At 40.0% G+C, this 19723-nt stretch overlaps 1 protein-coding gene across 3 annotated transcripts in view; it reads left to right on the top strand.

Annotated features, from left to right (window-relative positions):
• Positions 1-19723, top strand: part of LOC311263107 (polyprenol dehydrogenase) — a 55078-nt gene that overhangs the window by 11773 nt on the left and 23582 nt on the right. Inside the window, exons 2-4 of one of the 3 annotated variants that reach the window (XM_084362999.1) lie at positions 3565-3826; positions 5234-5341; positions 16950-17018. In XM_084362999.1, coding sequence (XP_084219125.1) covers positions 3721-3826; positions 5234-5341; positions 16950-17018 — 283 coding nt within the window. In that variant the 5' untranslated portion in view covers positions 3565-3720. The remainder of the gene's footprint in view (positions 1-3564; positions 3827-5233; positions 5342-16949; positions 17019-19723) is intronic. The other 2 variants (XM_084363000.1, XM_084363001.1) reach the window with 2 other exon arrangements.

The raw sequence follows: 19723 nt of genomic DNA, 5'->3' as shown, positions 1-19723 counted from the left end.
GCATGCTATCAACACACTCTATCTCCATTGTTTAATCTGTACACAACACATGACGCTCATTCTGTACATCCGCAGTCATATAAAGAGGTAGAAACACTTTCTCCAAGCATTTCTTCGCCTGCCTCACACTTACCAGCACATTCACATACTGCCGACACCCTCCAGATAAACGCAATCTCATTGGTGCACACAGACCTTTTTTCAAACGTTCCCCGTGGGTTTCCTACATATACATACACATGTGCTGTCTTGTTCGAGGTCGGACACTGCGTAGCCCGCAGCTCTGTCTGAGTCTCTGAGTCCATCTTTGATCGTCTGCCTCTCAGATGGGGGCGGCTTCTGAGAAAAAGAGGCATCTCAGAGAAACTGAGAGAAAAAGACAACATCAATTCACACAAGCTGTTGCACTTTGGAGCCCAAATTGCCCATGACACACCCGGAAAATCTCCTTTCTTCGCAATATGACACTTCACCTGCCATCTCCCCTTGGTGGCAACAAATACAAACGTGAGGTAAAGTGTTAAGGGAACAGCGTGTCAAAATATTTGAAAACTGTCACAGCTATCGAAATATCCAATATCATCCACCCTCTCTTTCCACCAGGAATAAATCTATGTGAAACATGAAATGAAGATTACACTTGAACTGGCAGCACACACACATAAACACACACACAGGCATCCCATCGAGCAGTTGTCAGCCTGGATTTACTAAATAAGACAAGTTGGGCTTTGCAGCCAGCCAGTGGTTGTCATATAAGACTAGGTGACTGTTGTTTGGAGCTATTTTGATGCTGTTCACATGTTATTTGCATCACACACCCTCCTGTCATTTCCTGTTCCCAGCATGTCTCATATGTGTGTGTGTGTGTATGTGTGTGTACATACGTCTTCAGTTGTGTGTTGTAAAGGACTGTCTCCCTGATGTCCCATCAGCCCAAATAATCATCCCGTAGTCATGCGTGAGATGCGATTTCCTTTAAACAATAGCAGGCCAGCGCGCCTCGATGACCTCCCAACCTCTCAGGCTGCAGCGGAACAAACACTCACACGTGCACGCACACACACACTCAGCTCCTCTCAGCTCGCATTAGCAGCAACACGTGCACATTTAAATACACGGCCTCCGCAGCTCAGCCTCCATCAGAGGAGCGGTGATGATGACACAGTCTCTTTATGTTGCTGCTCATTTAACTGCCTTCTAAGCAGACTTTAATAACCGGGGCCAACTTCTTGTCAGTGCCGCCTGACCTTAACCATTGGATAGCGGGCAAGACACAAACTAATACTAATGATTTCCCTGCCAAAGAGGAAAAAAAGGGAAGTGACTGTGAATGGCCCAGACCTGTCTTTAACATAGATGATTGTAATTTAGTTGAAATGAAGGACTTGGAGACTGCGCTTGGCCTACTTTGAGTGCCAGTGATAATTCGGATGGCTCTGCACTGCTGGCCAAACACAATCCATCACAGCAGCAGGCTGTCTCTTCAGATTTGTGTTGTATAGACAAGAACATAGGCCCTATATTTGGCCTAAAATCTTCTTTTGGTGAAGAATGATTCTGATTTTGTCTCTTTCTTATAGGCCGAGCGTTCGGTCCTGTGGTATCTGTCAATCAGCTGTCAATCAAACGCCCTGGCAGGATATCATGAGATATTCTTGTTGAATAGGGTTAATACTATACTTTTGTTTATCCATGGCAATCTATATTTAACAGCAGCCAGATGTAGATTCATTAATCACCCTTAATCAGTTTCCACTCTCACACAGGATTGATTTGGTGATGGCCATTAGCATTTTAACATTTTGCTCAGGGAAGGTGACTCGGCGCAGCAGGTGTCCTTTCCTTCTATTTCCATGAGACCGAAATAAACATTTGTCAAAGATGAAAAGGTTGAATGACAACTTTGCTCTTTTAATAACTCATCAATTACGAGCATTCACGTAACTACTCTCGGCTTGTAACTACTTTCAGCTGAGCTCTTGCAGGAGGGTACGCCTCATTCAAAAACAGGTGGGTGAATGTTTTTCATTAATAAACCCGCCGATTTCATATAAGCATATTTTTATAAGGATGCTCTCATCATTGAAGTCTGGCTCTTTGTAGTTGACGTAGCTCTCGTAATTATATACTTCCATTTATGTAGATCGTAACAAATCCTTTAGCTTCTGGAAAAATGTGATCACTCCAACTGAGGCTCACTGTCTCAAAATTGTCAGGGGGCTGAGGTGGAAGTGACGAAACTCAGCCGCAGAAAATGAAATGAACCTCAGAAGATAAAACTTAACATTATCCCAAATGTTTCTCTAGCCCGCCTGCCCCACTTTGGGCTGCCCTGGTGTAGCAGATGTTATTGGAAATCCCACATTTATTTCTGCATATTTGTTTAGGGAAAACTTTGTGCTGATTAAATCAGAGGAATCTGCGTTCAGATGGTAGGAAAAAAAAAAGTCACGATTTTCACAGCTGAGGTCCTATTTGCCTAATTATCACAGCAGCATGACTCGCCTCTAATAAGAGGAGACTGGTTTCACGGACTCAGGTGATCCCAGGAGAGGGAAACCTAACATCCAGCAGAAAGTGCAGGCGGAGAGCTGCAGACAGGAGCTGCACCGCTCCAGAGACATGTTCTTAAAGCCCATATATCCTGGGAAATTATGGATCAAACTGGTGTGTCATGCCTCTGCTGCCTCTGTGGTGTGTGACCTATCTGGCAGCAGTTAATAAGATAGTCAGTGAGCTGAAGGGAGCAATATGCTGGATCTACTGAGAGGGATCATACGGCACATCAAGCAGCCAAGCAGCAGCGACGACTCCCCCCTCCATCATACACTAATTCCACCTCCACAGATAAGTGATGGATAGCTGCGGCCTGGAAGAGATACGTTTTTTTTTCAAGGTCAACTAGTCAGTTGGCTGTCGGGACAATTAGTCAAGAAGGCAATTTAAAGAAGAGCCCGTTTTTAAAATAGGCTTTAGTGTTAAGAGGTCTTCAATAACTCTCATATGGAAGCACATTTTTGCCAACTAAAGAAAAAAACTATGAAAACTAATAAAAAATCTTATTAAAAATGTTTTACTTTTTTCTCGTAATTTCATTTTTTTTATCTGATAATTATTATTTGTTATAACTTGGACTTTTTAGTCTTTTATTTTTGACTTTTATTTCATGATTTGTTTTTTAAAATCTCATAAATATGACTGTTATCTCATATTTACAACTTATTATGACATAACTATGACTTTTTATCTCACAATTTTTACTTTTTTAAATCTCACAATATGACTTTTTATCCCAGAATTTCTACTATTATCTCGTAATTTCAACTCTTTATTGCATAATTATGATTTTTCTCTTATAATTTTGGCTTTTGTCTCATAATTATGATTATTTGATTTAATATATTGAATAATTATGCCTATTTATCTCATGATTTCAACTGTCTATCATATAAATTATTACTTAAAAAAATGATATATGATATGATGATATTTTAGTTTTCATCATTTCTTTTCTTTAACAGGCGGTAATAAGCTCCCATGCTCTCTGCTGTCTCTCTGTAGAAAATATTCAGTGAAAGACGTGACAAGGAAGAAAGAGAGGATGGACGTCTTCATATTGGGACGTGTCCCATAGTCGGAACTGGCCTTTCCCCCCGGAGCAGCTCCTCCTCCGCACCGCTCGCTCCGGTGCAGGACTCATGACAGCACCAGGCAGAGATGTTGTCTGCTGTTCGGTCTCATCTTCTCCCAATTATCAGACTTTACCTGCTCGGTTTGAGGCTTGTGTTGGTGCAGCTGTTCAGCAGACCTTTCAGGTTGCCAGGTCAGTTCAACTTCAAGTTCAGTCAAGTGTCTCGCTCCTCAACCTGGCAGCCGTATGGTCTTATTAACAGTCATGGACGTTGTAGGTTAGTCAGCAGCCACAGAAAGAAAATAAGTGTTAGGTTTTACTGTTAATTAATACATTTAGCTGGAAGCAGTGATTTCTACCTCGGTGTGAGCTGTCACCGTGGTGCCTAGCGTGAACGGCTAACTAAAGCTATGTTGACGCTAGCTAACCAGACCTTATTACAAGTGTAAAAGTGGAAACATGAGTGAAATTGAGTGCTGTCTTGTGTATTATGATTGCCGAATTCAACAGAAGAGCCTATCGCTTCCTGATCTTTTCAAATTATGTCCTTCAAAATCTTTACATGCGTCGTCCAGCGATGTGGGTTTAAATTGACAGTTTTTATAACGCGGTTTGGTCTAGTTTGGCTATCCATAGGGGAACAGGTCGTTTCTCGGCTTCAGGTCAGTCCAGGCGCTGGATTGACAGTGCGACTGACTCGACTAATACAGTGCAGTACACTGCTAACAACAATATGCCTTAGTTGTAATATCTTAACGGATATTGTTCAGGGAGTTATATAGATGCAGGAATTTTATTAAAATACCTACTCAAAATAAGTTAGGGATTCTGGGATATTTTAGTGTTTTACTGGATTTTTTATTCTGTGACATATCTGATATTTTTATTTTGTGTTCTATGAATATTTTTGATCCCCAAAAAATAATGCGACACGTTTCATTTGACTTCCATTGCCTATCCATGCACATGCATATATGCACCCATATCTCAGTTGTTTTTGCCTACACAAGCTAAATAAACACACTCATTGTTTTCATGACTGAATAAACTGAATAAACAAACTGACCTCAAAGGACAACACAATTTCATACTGTTTTGCTTATATTTGGCAGACCCTGTCACCTCTCTAGCTTCAAACAGTGTTCTGAGGACCTTATTTTCCTCTGAGAACAGCTTGTTTATTCAGTTCTGAAAAAAAAATAAAATAAAAAATGTCTGATTTTGTATTATTACCTCATTAATATTGTAAATCTGAGTTTAATTTTCTTAAAGCCTGGTCACCTTTGGTCAGAAGTCGAGATTTTGTAAGACATGCTGTCAGCTCACAGGGCAAACCATTCTGCTTATTTCTTGAATCCATTTTTGGGACAGTATAAAAGCGACTCAGAAACTGTCCAATACAACATTCTTTAAGACAGCAAAGCAAAATTGCCAGGCTGTACCAGAGGAATTTAAAAACCTAGATAAAGTCTCACAGATCATCCACAGGTCTCACCACAAGGACTTCTTATGTCTCGAAATAGCGGCCTGTCTTGAAGCAGCCGCCTTATCAAATGACATTCTCCCTGATATCTGTGTGTCCTCTTCTGCCTCTGCCAGTGATGCCCAGACAAGATGGGAAGGTTGCCATAGTGACAGGAGGAGGCAGGGGAATCGGCTATGAGGTAGTCCGCCACATGGCCAGACTGGGGGCGCATGTTATCATAGGTACAGTATGAAAACAAACATGACACCACCACTGACACTGAGAAAGAAAGACAAAATAATTGATAAACGCAAGTTTATTAAAGTAAATTTTGAAGTTTCATCCGTATCCATTCTTAAAACTGCAGACTAGCTCAGTATCAGAAAGTATGTCAGAACATACATGGTTATAAGAGGGGAAGTTTATGCTACATAAAAATAAAATGACCTGGCTGTCCAAAGCAGCAAACATGGCAAAGTGATCTGTCAAAGCCCTTGCATGCAGATGTGAAACTGATGGCAGAAATGAGCCTTGTACCGTCACAGATGATGGTGGGAATGCCTCAATCACTGCTAAACAGGCTGAGATTAGTTTCGCTCAGTTGTGCAGCAGTAATACAGGGAGAACTGAAGAGACTTGTCAGGCTGCGTAGAGGACAGCGGTTACATTATGATTTTATGGACCTGTTCAGACCTGGTATTAACATCCATTCTGAGTGGACAGCTCTAAGTACAGGTGTCAATGCCCCCAAGAAGTATGTGGTCGCATTTGAGATCTGATCACTCAGACCACATTCGGAGGTGGTGTTAGCCACGTATGACCACGTTCTTTAAGCAGTGTGTATTTGAATGTGTCCTGGGTCACATTGAAGGACCATCTACTCAACTGACGTCCTCTGCGAAACATCAAGATGAAGCCACAACAACAAGAATAATGGATTGCACACTGTGATTTCATATGGTTCACTGCAATTTAAATGACGTGTTTTGGCTCTTTTAACCTGCCAATGTTAGCAATAGATAATTATCTTACACCAAACTCGTAACCGTAATATCCCCAGACTCCCTTGAAAAAATGCACAATTTTGAGAGTTATTTACTGAGGGGAAACTTAAAAAACTTTCCATAGCAGCTATGGCAACATTGTATCAGCCTGTCTGCTACTCAGTGTCTTATCTGTCAACATTTGGCCGCTGTTTGAACACACTGTTTCAACTGATTTTACCATTTACACTAAATGTGTCAAAGAAAACTTTTGACAGATTGGCACAAATACAGAGCAAAGTAACCAATATAGGCTACTTCTTTGTCGCCAGTGGAGAAAGTTCAGAGAATATCCAAAAATGTTGAAAAGACTTTCTTTAGATGTCTTTTCAACGGTCACTAGTGATGTCCATGTGACAACCTCACTGGGTTCAAAATTAAAGTTTTTGCAATGTCATTTTAGACGTCTTTTCAACTTCAGTTACAGACGTATAAACAAACTTCTTATGATAAGTTTTTATGATGGCCCAATTTTTTATGGTATTTAATAAAGCTGGTAAATAGCTCTCCTGGTAAAGTGCAGTCCTCATGCAGGATACCTAGGTTGAGACTACGAGTTCAAATCTACCCTGTAGTTAGTAAAATTGGCCGTCAAAAAACCTTTATTTTTTAACCACAAGAAGTTCTTTAGACTTCTGTAACTGAAGTTGAAAAGATGTCTAAAACTACACTGTGTAAGGGTCTCACTTGAATATCACCAGTGAACGTTGAAAAGATGTATAAAAAAGACTTTCAAAATGTTCATTCTGGATCTCCACTGGACATCTTTTCAATGGCATCAAAGACTTTGAATTGATGTATTTTGGATATGTTTTTGCTCAGTGCGTCCAGGGTGTGTGTGTGTGTGTGTGTGTGTGTGTGTGTGTGTGTGTATATATATTACAACCTTAGGAGATAAATGAACTACCTTTCAAAATATCTTCCAAATGCTGGTCTTGAATACACAGGATTCGCTGGAGGGTTCTCACCATCTTTGAATACTGTTGCCACCGAGGTCTGTAGAAATATAAAACTGAATTAAGATAAAAACTATCTGCATGGCTAGATTCCAAAAGGATTGAGTGGAAAAACCCAGTACATTTTTTTTTTTTTAGTATAGCTGAATAGAGTGTGATCCATGACCCATCTGAGATACCAGGCCACAGATCTTCTTATAATAAAGCAATGTGTATGGTACAGTGAACAAAACCAGGGCTCAGCAGTGCCAGCCATATTAAAGTGTGTGTGCCTACTTAAAAAGCCTGTCGCTGTCAGAGATCCTTACTTAGTATCAGACGGTCAGCAGCGCGTTCTTCACATCCCGTTGATCCGTCTTAAGGTTTGGAATAACATCAAAACAGTTTGTTTTCATCATTAGGAAATATGCGTGATGCTCCACTGTGAGATGATGTAAAGACTTTTTGAGCCGTGCTGGGATTAAAATGCTGTAATCAAACCAAGTGTTAAATGCAAATTTAGGATTACGAGAGGCTGCTTTGCATAAAACAAGGCCTGGTATTGTTCCATTAATTATTTAGTAATATTTTCGCAGATAGATGCAGTGCAACTATGTTTACATCTATGAATATATCTGTCTTTTTTCCTTTTTTTGGCCTCCCGTCTAGTACGTACTTACCGAGGATATGTACCGCATCTATCACTCTCTCTTCCTGTATCCCTAGAGCCTCTTGCTTAAATATTTTGATCACTACACCTCTGATGTCTCCCCTGTCTTTCTCCTTCAAGTTAAGCAGTTCAAGCCTCCGTCTGTGATTATGGCTTCAGCTCCTTCACACACTTAAGCATTTTTTTGAGCCCTCTGACTCTGAAGCGAACTATTTTCTGTACATTGATGAATCTGGAAATAGGCCCTTTTTTGACCAAGGAACATGTTTTTCTCCCAGAGGTACTGATTCGTTTTCATATCGGCTGGCTGTTGCTGATAAGTCCACATATTGCTGTAATTTTCTCTGCACCTTGCAGACTGTTGCAGGAAGAGCCTCTTCCTTCCTTCTCGCTCTTAGAGAGTTTTGTATTCTGGGTGTGATGTTGCCATGTTGTTGCCAGTGAGCCGAGGCTGGGAGTTTTCTCTGCAGCAATAGTTTTCACTGCTGATTTATTGTGTGTGTGCAAAAGTTAGTTGGGAATCTCTGTTCAGCTTTTATCTTTAACTTTTATCTGCGGGCATTTGTTTTGCTGTGTTGGGACTGAAGAAAATAAATTCCCTTCTGAGAGAGAGGCATTATCTCCCAGCTACTTGTGGCTGAAACAGACTTTTCTGGCTGTACTTATGTTCAGAGTGTGTACAAGAGGTTCACAGAATCATTTCCGTGTATCTTAGCAGAAGCCTAAGGCAGGAAATATACTTTTTAACCACACATTTGTGTAGGCAACCAGCTGTGTCATGAACCTAGTTGTTCAAATACTTGCCCATATACTTCGTGTGTCCCTGGATGATATCACCAGATGGCACACCTTAACTTGCCAACTCGCCACAATTGCTGTCCCTGCTCCTGCTGACGTGCTTGTGGACTCCCAACTCTTCCCTACACTGCCCATGTTCATGTGTATTGCATTGTGTTAATTTCTGAGGAGGTGCACAACCTATGTGTTAAAAGGATGCAGGATATAATGCATGCACAAACGAGCTGTTAGAAGCCAGTATATCTTTGGCATAACTCTCGCTGTTACCTACTTAGAAGTTAAAACCTTAAGTTCCTGATATAAAAAGCAGACAAAGACAGCAGGTTGGGTATTTGACGTGCATGCGACTCTGTATACGGTACTGCATTGGTTGTCTGCAGATATACTTCACATATGTGATACCTCAGAACAATCTCTGGCCATGTTTGTGTTGACAGAAGCCTGATATCTTTGACCGGAAGTTGGACGTCGGCAACTAGAATAGGTATTTTATGCCAAAACATGACCTATTCCTAACCCTAACTATATGGTTTTTGTGCCCAAACCTAAAAAAGAGCATAAGCAAAGTGTTGAACCTTAACAAAAATGCAGTTACAACACTAAGAAATGTAAAGTTTCAAAATATTTGTGGTTTGCAGAATTGAACATTGCCAACATTTATTCCTTTAATTAAGTTTGAACACCAGGGCAACCCAAGTGTTTGTTCTTGCCTAAATGCGAATGAAAATATTATTACAGTAAGAATCCCATGAAAACACTCAGCTGCTAAGCAAAGCTTGGTAAAACAACAACTGATGTGTTGAACAGCGACAGGCAAAATCATAATGTGCCCGACAGTCTCTGAGGCTGTTTATATCCTGATCTGTAGTTTTCTCTGTGGAACAGACACAAGACTGGTAAGATGACATCCTGTTTAATCGTTTGTATTGTTATGCTTTGTTCTTTTGTCTTAAGGGTTTTTTCTGGGGATTCAAGTTCTGAGGGTGTGCATTTTCCTTTTCATCTAAGATTTCTCCCAGCAACACGCCATAAGTGGCAGCTGAGCTAACTGCCGTTAGCATCTTCTCAAATGTACACTCCAGTGGGGCCTGATGTAATTTCTGCTGCTCCCATTAAAAGTAACAGGATCAAGTTTTATTTTTATTCCTTTTAATAGTCTACAGTCACAGAGTTTGGTCTCAACTTAGCTTAATCATCAGGTCATCAGAATAATCACTTGCAACAGCTAAACAGCGAGTTTACATTTTACGTTCTGTTATAATACCCTCTTGACTACCACCTGATTACCTAATTTACAATAAAGAGAGGTTTTAATTGTACATGGCCCTTGCAAATTAAACAGTAAACTAAGTAAACTGATTGAAATTGTTGGTTAAGATGCCCAGGTGAAACATTGTGATCTGAATTTGCAATAACTGATACTCCTAATTGGTCAAAATGATATTTTTTTGCGCATGCAGTAGCTTTTACTAATGTTTTTCTCCTCTATTATCAAAGACAATGAAAGCAGTGGTTTTAGGCGTGAATTATCCACACAGGAGAAGAATAAACGATATATAAAAGATGATTAAATTCATGCAGAACCTTCAATACAGCTTAATACAACTACAAAAGAGGGGTACAGCAGGGGAATCACTCATTTTGTTATGAACACGAGTTTGGACCCAAGTGCAGGACATGAAAGATGTTGAGCAGTGATAAAAGCTGATTGCAAGGCAGAGGGAAATGAAGTGAGACTGGTGTGAGTGGTAGTGAAGGGGAAACCAGGAAATGGCTGGCAGACAGACAAGCACAGGAGGATGATACTGAGGCACTAAGAGAATGGAAGTTAGAGCAGGCAAATCACAGCAAAGACACAAGAAGCACCACAACAGTGGGGAGACAACAATCTGGCGGCGAGAGGATTGAAATCTGGGGTAGATGTACTTCAGGTTGATGAGTTGCTGAGAGGCAGGTGTGTATCCTGAGCCGAGCCAGGAGAGCCAGATGGGAGAACCACTCCCACACCTGGACATGCACATACACAGACCAACATGACAAAGAGAGAGATGGTGTCCACAGTGACGTTATTTGACACAAGGCCATGCAACACTTCCCAGCTTTCCATGCTTGAACAAAAAAGGCTGTACCCTCCGGTAACCACGCAAAAACGTATCGGCTGCACCTGATTGGACGGACACTACTTGTGTGCCGCTGCTCCGGGATTTTTAACAGGACCAACATAGCGGCTCTGTGGGACATTTTCTGTTTTATTACCAAAATAGGTCAGCGAAATGTATTTCTGAAGACTTTATTTTAATGATAAGCCATGCAGTTACCGAATCTGGAGTTTTCAGAGGCGATGCATCATGCCAGACGCCCCTGATTTGCATAAAGTAGCCAGAATTGAATTTAATGCAAATGAGGAGTGGGCAATGTAATCCTCTGGACACGTACCTAGATAGACAGGAGAGCACTGGAAACACAAAGTAGGGAAAAACATAGGAAACAGTAGGAACAGGGGAACCAGCAACGGTTGTAAATTAAATTAGTCGATGACTCAAAGCACTGAGTGTGATTGTTGTCTAGAGCCGCAGCAATTAGTCAATGTATCGGTAGTCCTTCAGAATCAAATTGCCAACAATTTCAATTATGGATTAAAAAATGTCTGGTTCCAGCTGCTGAAATATAGGGATTTTCTGCTTTGCTTTGTCAGTTATGACAGTAAATGAAGAATCTTTGGGTTTTGGTCTGTTGGTTGGACAAAAGAAGCAATCTGAATACATCTCTATGGGATCTAGAAATTTATGATGAGTGTCACTTTTTTCCCCCCATTTTGCAGACTTAACGATTGGTGAAAATAATCAGCTGATTGTTGAGTTAGTTGCAGGCATGTTGCAGTCTAAAACTATTTATTTTTACAGATTAGTCAGTCGTCCTTCAAGAAACAGATTGCATGGTGTGCAATAAAAGTTTGCACCCCACAACACAGCAGTCTGATAACTCACTGATAATTTGAGGTGAGAATAAAGAATACTGAGAAGGAGCTTTTAAAAACTGGTCATACTGTGAAAATATTAGTATTTTCTTTGTTTGTTTTTCATAAAAGTGCTCTTTGACGGCAAACAAACCTCCACGATGCCGTGGACAGAACGTCAATATGTTCTTTTGGTTTCCATGGTAAGACTGCATTTTCCATTCAGTTCACGAGCGTCAAAACTTTGAAGAAAACTCTGCTTTATTTATTCAGCTTGTGTACCGCAGAGTCAATGTCACAGTATCCTTGGAGACGCTTTGAGCAGAACATAAATGAGACTTGAGCCCTACGTATGATAACACACACAAAATCAATACATGAAGAAGTTGGTTAAGTGTCTGTTGTAATCACAGACATATTAGAGCTGATCCCACAGGACTCTGAGCGTATCTCCATTTCAGATATCCCGACCTGTTGAGATAATTCATGAAGGGAGAATATTTATGGTAAAGTGGATTCCTCTTTGGTAATGGAGTGGATGCATATTTCAGGTGGAGTGGTAGCATAGTGCTTGTGTGAGGAGAGTTTATGGTTTGAGCCTCTGCACCGTCAAATACCAGAGCGAGATATTACTGAGCAAGCAATTGCGCTTGAAGTGTTTTTGAACAGATTTGGAATCAAGATGCCTTTTTAAAGATGAGTCGGAGTCTTTTAAAGATCATATAATTGAACTTAGAATAATTTATGTTGAAAAATGTTGTCTTTGAAGCTGAAGCACAGACTCAGGTAACACAGGGTGAAATTCAATAAGGCAAAGTCTTCATTGAAGAAGCAGGTAGGCTCAGATAGGAAGTCAGTCTAATCACAGCATACAAATCCAGACAGGGAGTTGGCAAAAATCCTAAATCTAATGAACACATGAGGATAAACAAAGACAATCTGGCAGAGTAACAGGGAAAACAAGGAGGTATATATCAGAGGTTGGAGAGTGATGACTTTCTCCTGTGCTGTGGAGATTGGTCTGGCTGTGTGAGACTAGTGTGAATATAATGACCTGAAATAAATGAATTACAGCATGCATGTTGTGCAAAGGAACATCTGTAGATTCCACCAATTGAAGAATACTTACAAAATTTCAATCTCTACAAGAATAGCAAATGTGCTGTGTGAAGGCCATTCTTATGAATAATTGACTATAATAAGCTTTTATTTTTTTATGTCATAAAAATACGATATATGATATTTCCCAAAACTTGGTAACAATAGTCATTTTGGACTTCACCGCTGTAACTGATGTTACAAGGAAACTGATGACTGTGATGCATCTTTGTCATGGTATAAAAGAAGTCACTCACCTAAATATCAAAGTAAGACGTTGTGTTTCCGGTCTGCTAGTTGGACAAAACATTTTCATTTGCAGACAAGAACAGTTTGTAATTCAGATATCCTAAATAAATCAGTATGTGCAGATTTCGTGTCGTCAGTGCCAACCTCCTACACTTCATAAAACCATGAAATGTAGGAGGTTGGCACTGCGTTTATGTAACACATTATATGATATGTGGGGTTGATAAATTGGACTCACACAGGAAATTATATATTATCCTTTGCAGATCTACATTATTGCATTTGCTATATAGGAAGAAAAAGTCTCTGTCTGTAGGCAAAATCTGTAACATGAGACGTAGAAAACGGTCAGTCACACTGCTGATGAGTGTCTCCTGTCCTAAGAAGTACAGATTTTACACTTATTGATTAGCAAAGCTTCGTTCCTAGAGCCTGACAGACAATTGCTCTGCTTGTGACATCAGTAAATATACGTGCAGAAACAGGAGCAATCCGTCTTACCTTAAATCAGCTGTTTTTTTCATTAATCTTTCTCTGGTCCTCTAAGTTACTGTTCTGTCAGGTTGTTAGGCTTTTCTTTATGTGATCCGGCTTCTGTATCATAAACTTGGATTTCAATCTGTCTCTTGTGGGACTCCTGCTTAGCTGCTGTGAAAAGCAACTATTTCTAGCAGCCTCTACCAGCCCCACCACTGAGTTTGTATGCTTTCGTGTCGGCCATAGTCGCAGCTAGAGACATTATGTTTTTGGGGTTGACCATCCATCCATCCATCCCATTCTTGTAAATGTGATATCTCAGGAACACCTTGAGGGAATTTCAAACGTTCACTTGGACTTAAGGATGAATTGATTCAATTTTGTTGGTCAAATTCACTGTGACCTAACAAAACACTTCCATTTCACCAAAAAATAGACTTTATACTTTTTTTTTCTAAATTCCGTCAACATCTTCACTACATGTACAGACATGGATGTAACCTGCAGCTAGGCTGTTGCGTAAAGACATACAACCACGAGGTGGTAATTCAAGTTTATTGTGTGCCAATATGTTGATGATGCCGTGCTTTACAAGAAAAATCTCAAGGATTAACATAATTAAAAATTCACCAAGACATCATAACTGACCTGACAATTATAAATCAGTGCTTCAAAATGCTACAGTTTGCTTTTAAAATTAAAGTGCTTTAACTTTATTTCCATTTTGGATCTCTTTAAAAGGTGTTATTGATAACATTCTGCCACTCAAAGTGGCATTCTGCCACCTTTCATTGCATTCACGTCACAAAACTGCTATTGTTTGAATCATCTGTCCCCTCAAGGGGTGCCGGTGTTGCGCTTCCTAATGTTGCTAACGCTAGCTAGCAAACATTAATGTTGCTAGCACTAGCAAGCTAACATTAACATTGCTAACACTAGCTAGCTCACGTTAGTGTGGTACTCCATAATTAGCAATTTTTTTTTTCCTCGAACTGGCATCTACAAAGACTCTTGATTAATTTTTGGCCCTTCAAAAAATGTTATCGATATGACCTTTAAGTCCATATTTTAAAGGAAAAGTTAAGCATTTTGGCAAACATGTTGGCCCTTACAAAGTGAAATGAGAACATTAAAATACACAGAAGTTAGGACATGTCTAAACTTGCTGAGCATCAAAACTTAGCCTTTAAAGCTGAATGTTAGTTTGCAGTTTGGCTGGTGAGAGTTACATGCTGGAGCTTTTTCTTTGTCAACAGCCAAGAGCAGTGACTGCACGCACCATATCTCAAAGTTCTGTTGACACAGTGAAGTTGCCAGATTTGTAGCCATCATGCCTATACCGAGATGACAACCAAAAACTTTGGGCACTCGAGAGGCTGATAAACTGCTGTCAAGAAATAGCTAAAACAAATAACTCTGCTTAAAATCTGTTGCATTTGCAGGTAAAGAAACAGGTCAAATTGTATGAATAAGAAACACATGTCTCACACAGACATTAATATTGAACTAATTACAGGTGTGAGGTGTAAACTTTTTGAGTAGGACTTTCTTGCTCTGTGTCAGACTCAGTTAATCCATTTGTTCAGCTGCAGCAAGATTATTTAAGTAAATTAATTAGGTTACATTTTACAGCCCAAAATATTTAGTAGGCAAATTAATACCTCGGGGCATATTCTTAATCAGTGGCTATTTTAATGGAGAAATTTGATGTGCAGTGTTCTCAGTGGCTGTTGGTCTATAAGCAGAGGCGCCTGTTGGAGAGCAACAAAAAAGACATTGTGTGTGAGATCACTGTCTGCTTGTCCTGTTTGTGTGTGTGTTTGTGTGACCCCCGTGCCACGTCACCCAGAAGAGCCGCATCCTTCAGCCCAACCTGACCCGTAGTGCATCAGGGTAAATGATGCTCTGCCCTTGAAAAAGGCCTGCGTGATAATCCAAGATTAGTGTGTCTGTTTGTGTGTGCGTAGAGACAAAATGAGAGTGTGCATGTACTGTGGGCCGTACGAGTTTGGATAAAAAGAGAGTTTATGTGTGTACAGTGTGTAGCGCATCCGACAACTAGGAACCAGTTAATGTTTTAATGTTTTGTCATTCAATGTTTTATGGATTGACAAATCACTTGACTAATCGACTAATGGTCTGAACTGATTTGTAGGCAGTGCGAGTCTGTCTGTGTTTATCTGTGCCCTCTGAATGGTGCTTTTGAAAATGAGGTTCAGTAAATTAGACACCAGCTCTCTTTCTCTTTCTCCTCCATTTGTCTTTCTCACATTCTGGTACCAAATATTTTCTTCTCTCTTTCATAGGAGCAGGCTTCATTTGTATGCAGACAAGCTCTGTAAGCAAAGTCTGTCCTAGAGTTATAGACTCAGTGTCTGTGTCTTTCAGCAGGGTGTCTGAGCGTGTTAAAAGCATTTTGAAAAGCCTGATGCACTGTATCTAATGTTAAAGTAACAAACAGTTTTGTTGTTTCTGGAAAAGTGACCCATTATTTAACCTGTTAATTTAACAATACACATAAGGTATTGTCAGGATTTTATTAATATAGTACACCAGTTGTAAAGTTTGTGCACTTTATCTTACTTTACTAACAAATCCTTCTTGTAACCTTTGAACCACTAATCCTATTCATATGCTTTAAATAGTCTTTTTAGGGTTTTTTCCCCCTTAGCAATGATATTATACACGTCTTGTTTAGGCATTCAGAGGCGTTGTCGTGAAAGTGACTACGCCATCACGTTCTGATTTGTTAAGGAAATCCGAGCAGTTTCTTCCTTTTGGCCACTGGTAAATGGTTGTAGACAAGCTACTTTTTTGTATGTATACTGGATAACATATCTCTTTGAAAAACGTCATTTTTGCTTCAATGCCCTCTGTATGATTTGATAACCTCTGTAATCTTTGTAATCATCGGTATACAGAAAAACACTGAGGGCAATATTATAATAAATGGCTGTTCTGTAGCTCGCTTAGGAAAGGTCAGATGAAGACAGAGGTTCATATGGAAGTCTAAAACATCCAAGTACATGTTTTTGAATAAAAAAACCCTTAACTTCCAGAGGTTCTGTCTGAGTTCACAGTCAAAAAACACTACATTTTGACTGACCTTAAAAAAAAAATCTGGTAAATGTGAAAGTGTGACTTTAAATGAGCCACATTGAAATGTAAGCTTCTCCTGAATCAAATGACAGATGGCATTTGATATACTGACTTATCTGATCTTATCCTAAAAGGGGTTATAAGTCCGTTAATACCTATTAACTAATGCTTATTACATGACCTTCATTTACAGTGTTGCAAAGTTTTTCTATTTTCTTGTTAGTATTGCTGGAATCATAGTGTCATTTAGCCGTCAGGCTTCCTTTTTTGTTTGATATCTTATGCATATTTGATGGTATAATTAATTGTATTTTTTGAAGTAGTGTGCAGTCTTTGAAACCAGGGTTGCAACTCTTCCTCAAGGGCTAAATGGTTTCATCAAGCACTCCTTTCATTTGAAGATCCTCTTGGAAATATGTTTTCTACAGGATGAAAGAGCACAACACAAAACTGAATGAGTATTATTTTATTAAAAGACTCTGAGGGCCACATTGTATTTATCTGTGTGTGTGTGTCGTCCTTCAGGTGGGAGGGATGAACAGGAGGGTCTGGAAGCCGTCAGACGGATCTGTGAAGAGCACAAAGAGGCCAAAGGTAACATTGCAAACGTGTGAGAACACACGCACAAACACAACCACATACACACAGGTACACGTGTGTGTAGTTGTTTTCATATGCCAGTGTGCGAAGATAAAGGGCAGAGCTGCAGCAGTGTGTCCCTCAGGCTTGTTTTTACAGTCTTTTCCGGGGCGCACACACGTAATTGCACACTTGCAGGTATACACTCATACAGACGCACACAGTGCTTCCATGCTGGGTTTGCAATGTCAGGCGTGAAGAGGAGGATACGAGGGAAAAGGCTACGAGAAGAAGACCAGGGGAGATAAGTCGAGCAACCTGTGTGAGAGGAGGGGGAGGAGGGCAGGCATGGAAGGAGGCAGAGGGGTGGAGGAGAACATGACAAATGGGCAAATACAGGACAATAAAAGAGGGAAAAATGAAAGACGAGGTGGAGGGAAAATGGAGGTGCAGAGGAGGTGATAGAGATGGGAGGAGACAAATGATATCAGCGCAGAGATTTATTACTCCATTGACTAAAGCTTACAGTGTTCTGTGTAACTCCCATGTTGAGAAATTGATTTGGCTGACCTTCAGAGCACCATAAATTCCAACATAGGCTGATGACTTAAAAGCCTCATAAGTTATTTTTTCTGAGACGAACGGCCTTGAGTCTTCACCAGCTTGCAGAGCTTGTCAGAAGCTGTTTACCTCAGGGCGATGACTTTGATTTTAAAGAAATATATAATAACTTTATGATTTTACTGTAGCATACAGTGACGGCATATTTGACAGTTTTTCCATGACAAGCCGTTCACACATACAGACTCAAAAGCTCAAAAGAGAGCGATAGGTTGCTATTCATTTTGAAAGCGACCTGCCATTGCGCCAGAGCGCCTCCCACCGAGCTACAGAGATGTAAAAGGCACCCCGCAGCACGACAGGGGAAAGTTGAGAAAAGCCCAACCTCACGCAGATGTCTTTTGATGCAATGCAATTGGCAAGCAGGCGAGAGCCGATCGCGATTGTGTTAAATGCACACAGAAAAAGAAGCAGAGTTTTTCCATTTCAGGCGCCATTGTTATACGAAAGCGGCTTCAATATTGTGCACAGCGTTAAAACAAAAGACAAAACAAGCTATTCAGCACGCTGGAAACAAACTGTGACTGGAAATAAACAAGTTTTTAGTGTGTAGCTACATCAGAACACAACTGTATGTGGAGTATGCAGATAACATCCTCAGAGCATCACACACACAGAGCTGCAGCTTCATGAAAGGCCAGAGATTGCCTGAGAGCTTGAAGCCACTTATAACTTCACTTAGCCAGGTAGCCATCTACCTTCAGCAATTTAAGCTATACGTTCTGGATGTTGTAGGATACATCGTGCTAGAACATTTGTATGGAAGCCAGCCAGCCCTCATTCTCAATAGAGAATTTTTTTGAGTGTTACTTTGAGCCATTGGCAAACTCCCGCACACTCACTGCTGTGTATATCCTGACAGGAGGTATTCTAGCAAGCTATGTTATGTTTCAGGGGTCATTTGAGCAACGGCAAAGGATAAAGACTGTCATAAAATCACAGCAACAGGTACTAGATATACCTAAGCTGTTTAAAATCAGTGTAATTTGTTTAAAACTGTCTGAATTTCATGATAGCCAGATGGGTCAGTGTTTGAAATCTGTTTTTAAAAGTTGAAAGATATTTAATGTATTTATTGTTGGATCAGGTAGTAGTCGCACAGACTTGACGAGGCTTCTCTGATCCCTGCCTGAGATAAAGTGATACATGTATAATAGATATTTCCCGAGTTACATTAGTTGACTGACATCAGCAGTCAGTACAAAACATGAATGCTCACTGTAGAACCGCAACGCAGGAAGCACTGTCACTGCAGAAGAAATGAATTTATTTAAATGTGTTCTTTTTCTGAAAAATAGCTATGCTACGAGTCAAAACAAAAAACCAGGGGTATGTATTGGTTCTCTGAACTTTGCTTAACTTATTTTCAGTTTATAGCTTGCAGAATAATAAAGATCCTATTCACATTACTCGCACAAAGACCAATTGCTACCGTTTATTTTTGCCATAATTTGGTTTCTGTGAGTTTCTCCTCTTCTACATACACAATTTCTTCTCTTTTCAAATTTTGCTTTGCTGCATTAGAAAGTGAAAAAGATTCAATCTGACCTTCAAACTAGTGAATACAAACATTTTCAGTACCCATTTTTTTATGCTAATTCGTTATTACTAGGTGATGAAAAAAGGTAGAACCTGAATTATATATTGGTCTGTGACAGATGCATTGGTATCCGCCTGTATACGCTGATATGAAAATTCTGTTTTTACATAACATGAGGCACAAAAACATTTTAATGGGACCATTGCAAACAATTTATAGGCTGATATGCCGATATCAGAATTATTTTACTACCTAATAATGTATCGAAATCTGCCCCAAATCGGACCTAACGTATCAGATGTTCTCTAAAAAAAGGTAATGATAACCATATCACCTTTCAAGCTTAATTTTTCTACTATAAAGTTAATTCGATAAAAGCAAACCTGCTCTAACGGTCAACATTAGTACTCTCTGAGTTCTGATTGGTGCAGTTGACAGCAGTGTATCTACGATACTGAATGAAGCGCTGCCTACTGGGAAGTGAGCTGTGTTTTGCCTTGCTTGGCCTTGCAGTGGAGAGCAGCAGAGAGCCGGCTGGCTGGGTCCCTGCCTGTGTGTA

Source organism: Pagrus pagrus (assembly GCF_965226575.1).
Source record: "Pagrus pagrus genome assembly, chromosome: 9".
Classification (NCBI taxonomy): Eukaryota; Metazoa; Chordata; class Actinopteri; order Spariformes; family Sparidae; genus Pagrus; species Pagrus pagrus.
The sequence above is the reverse complement of the archived record's forward strand: the minus strand, read 5'-3'. Positions and strand labels throughout refer to the sequence as shown.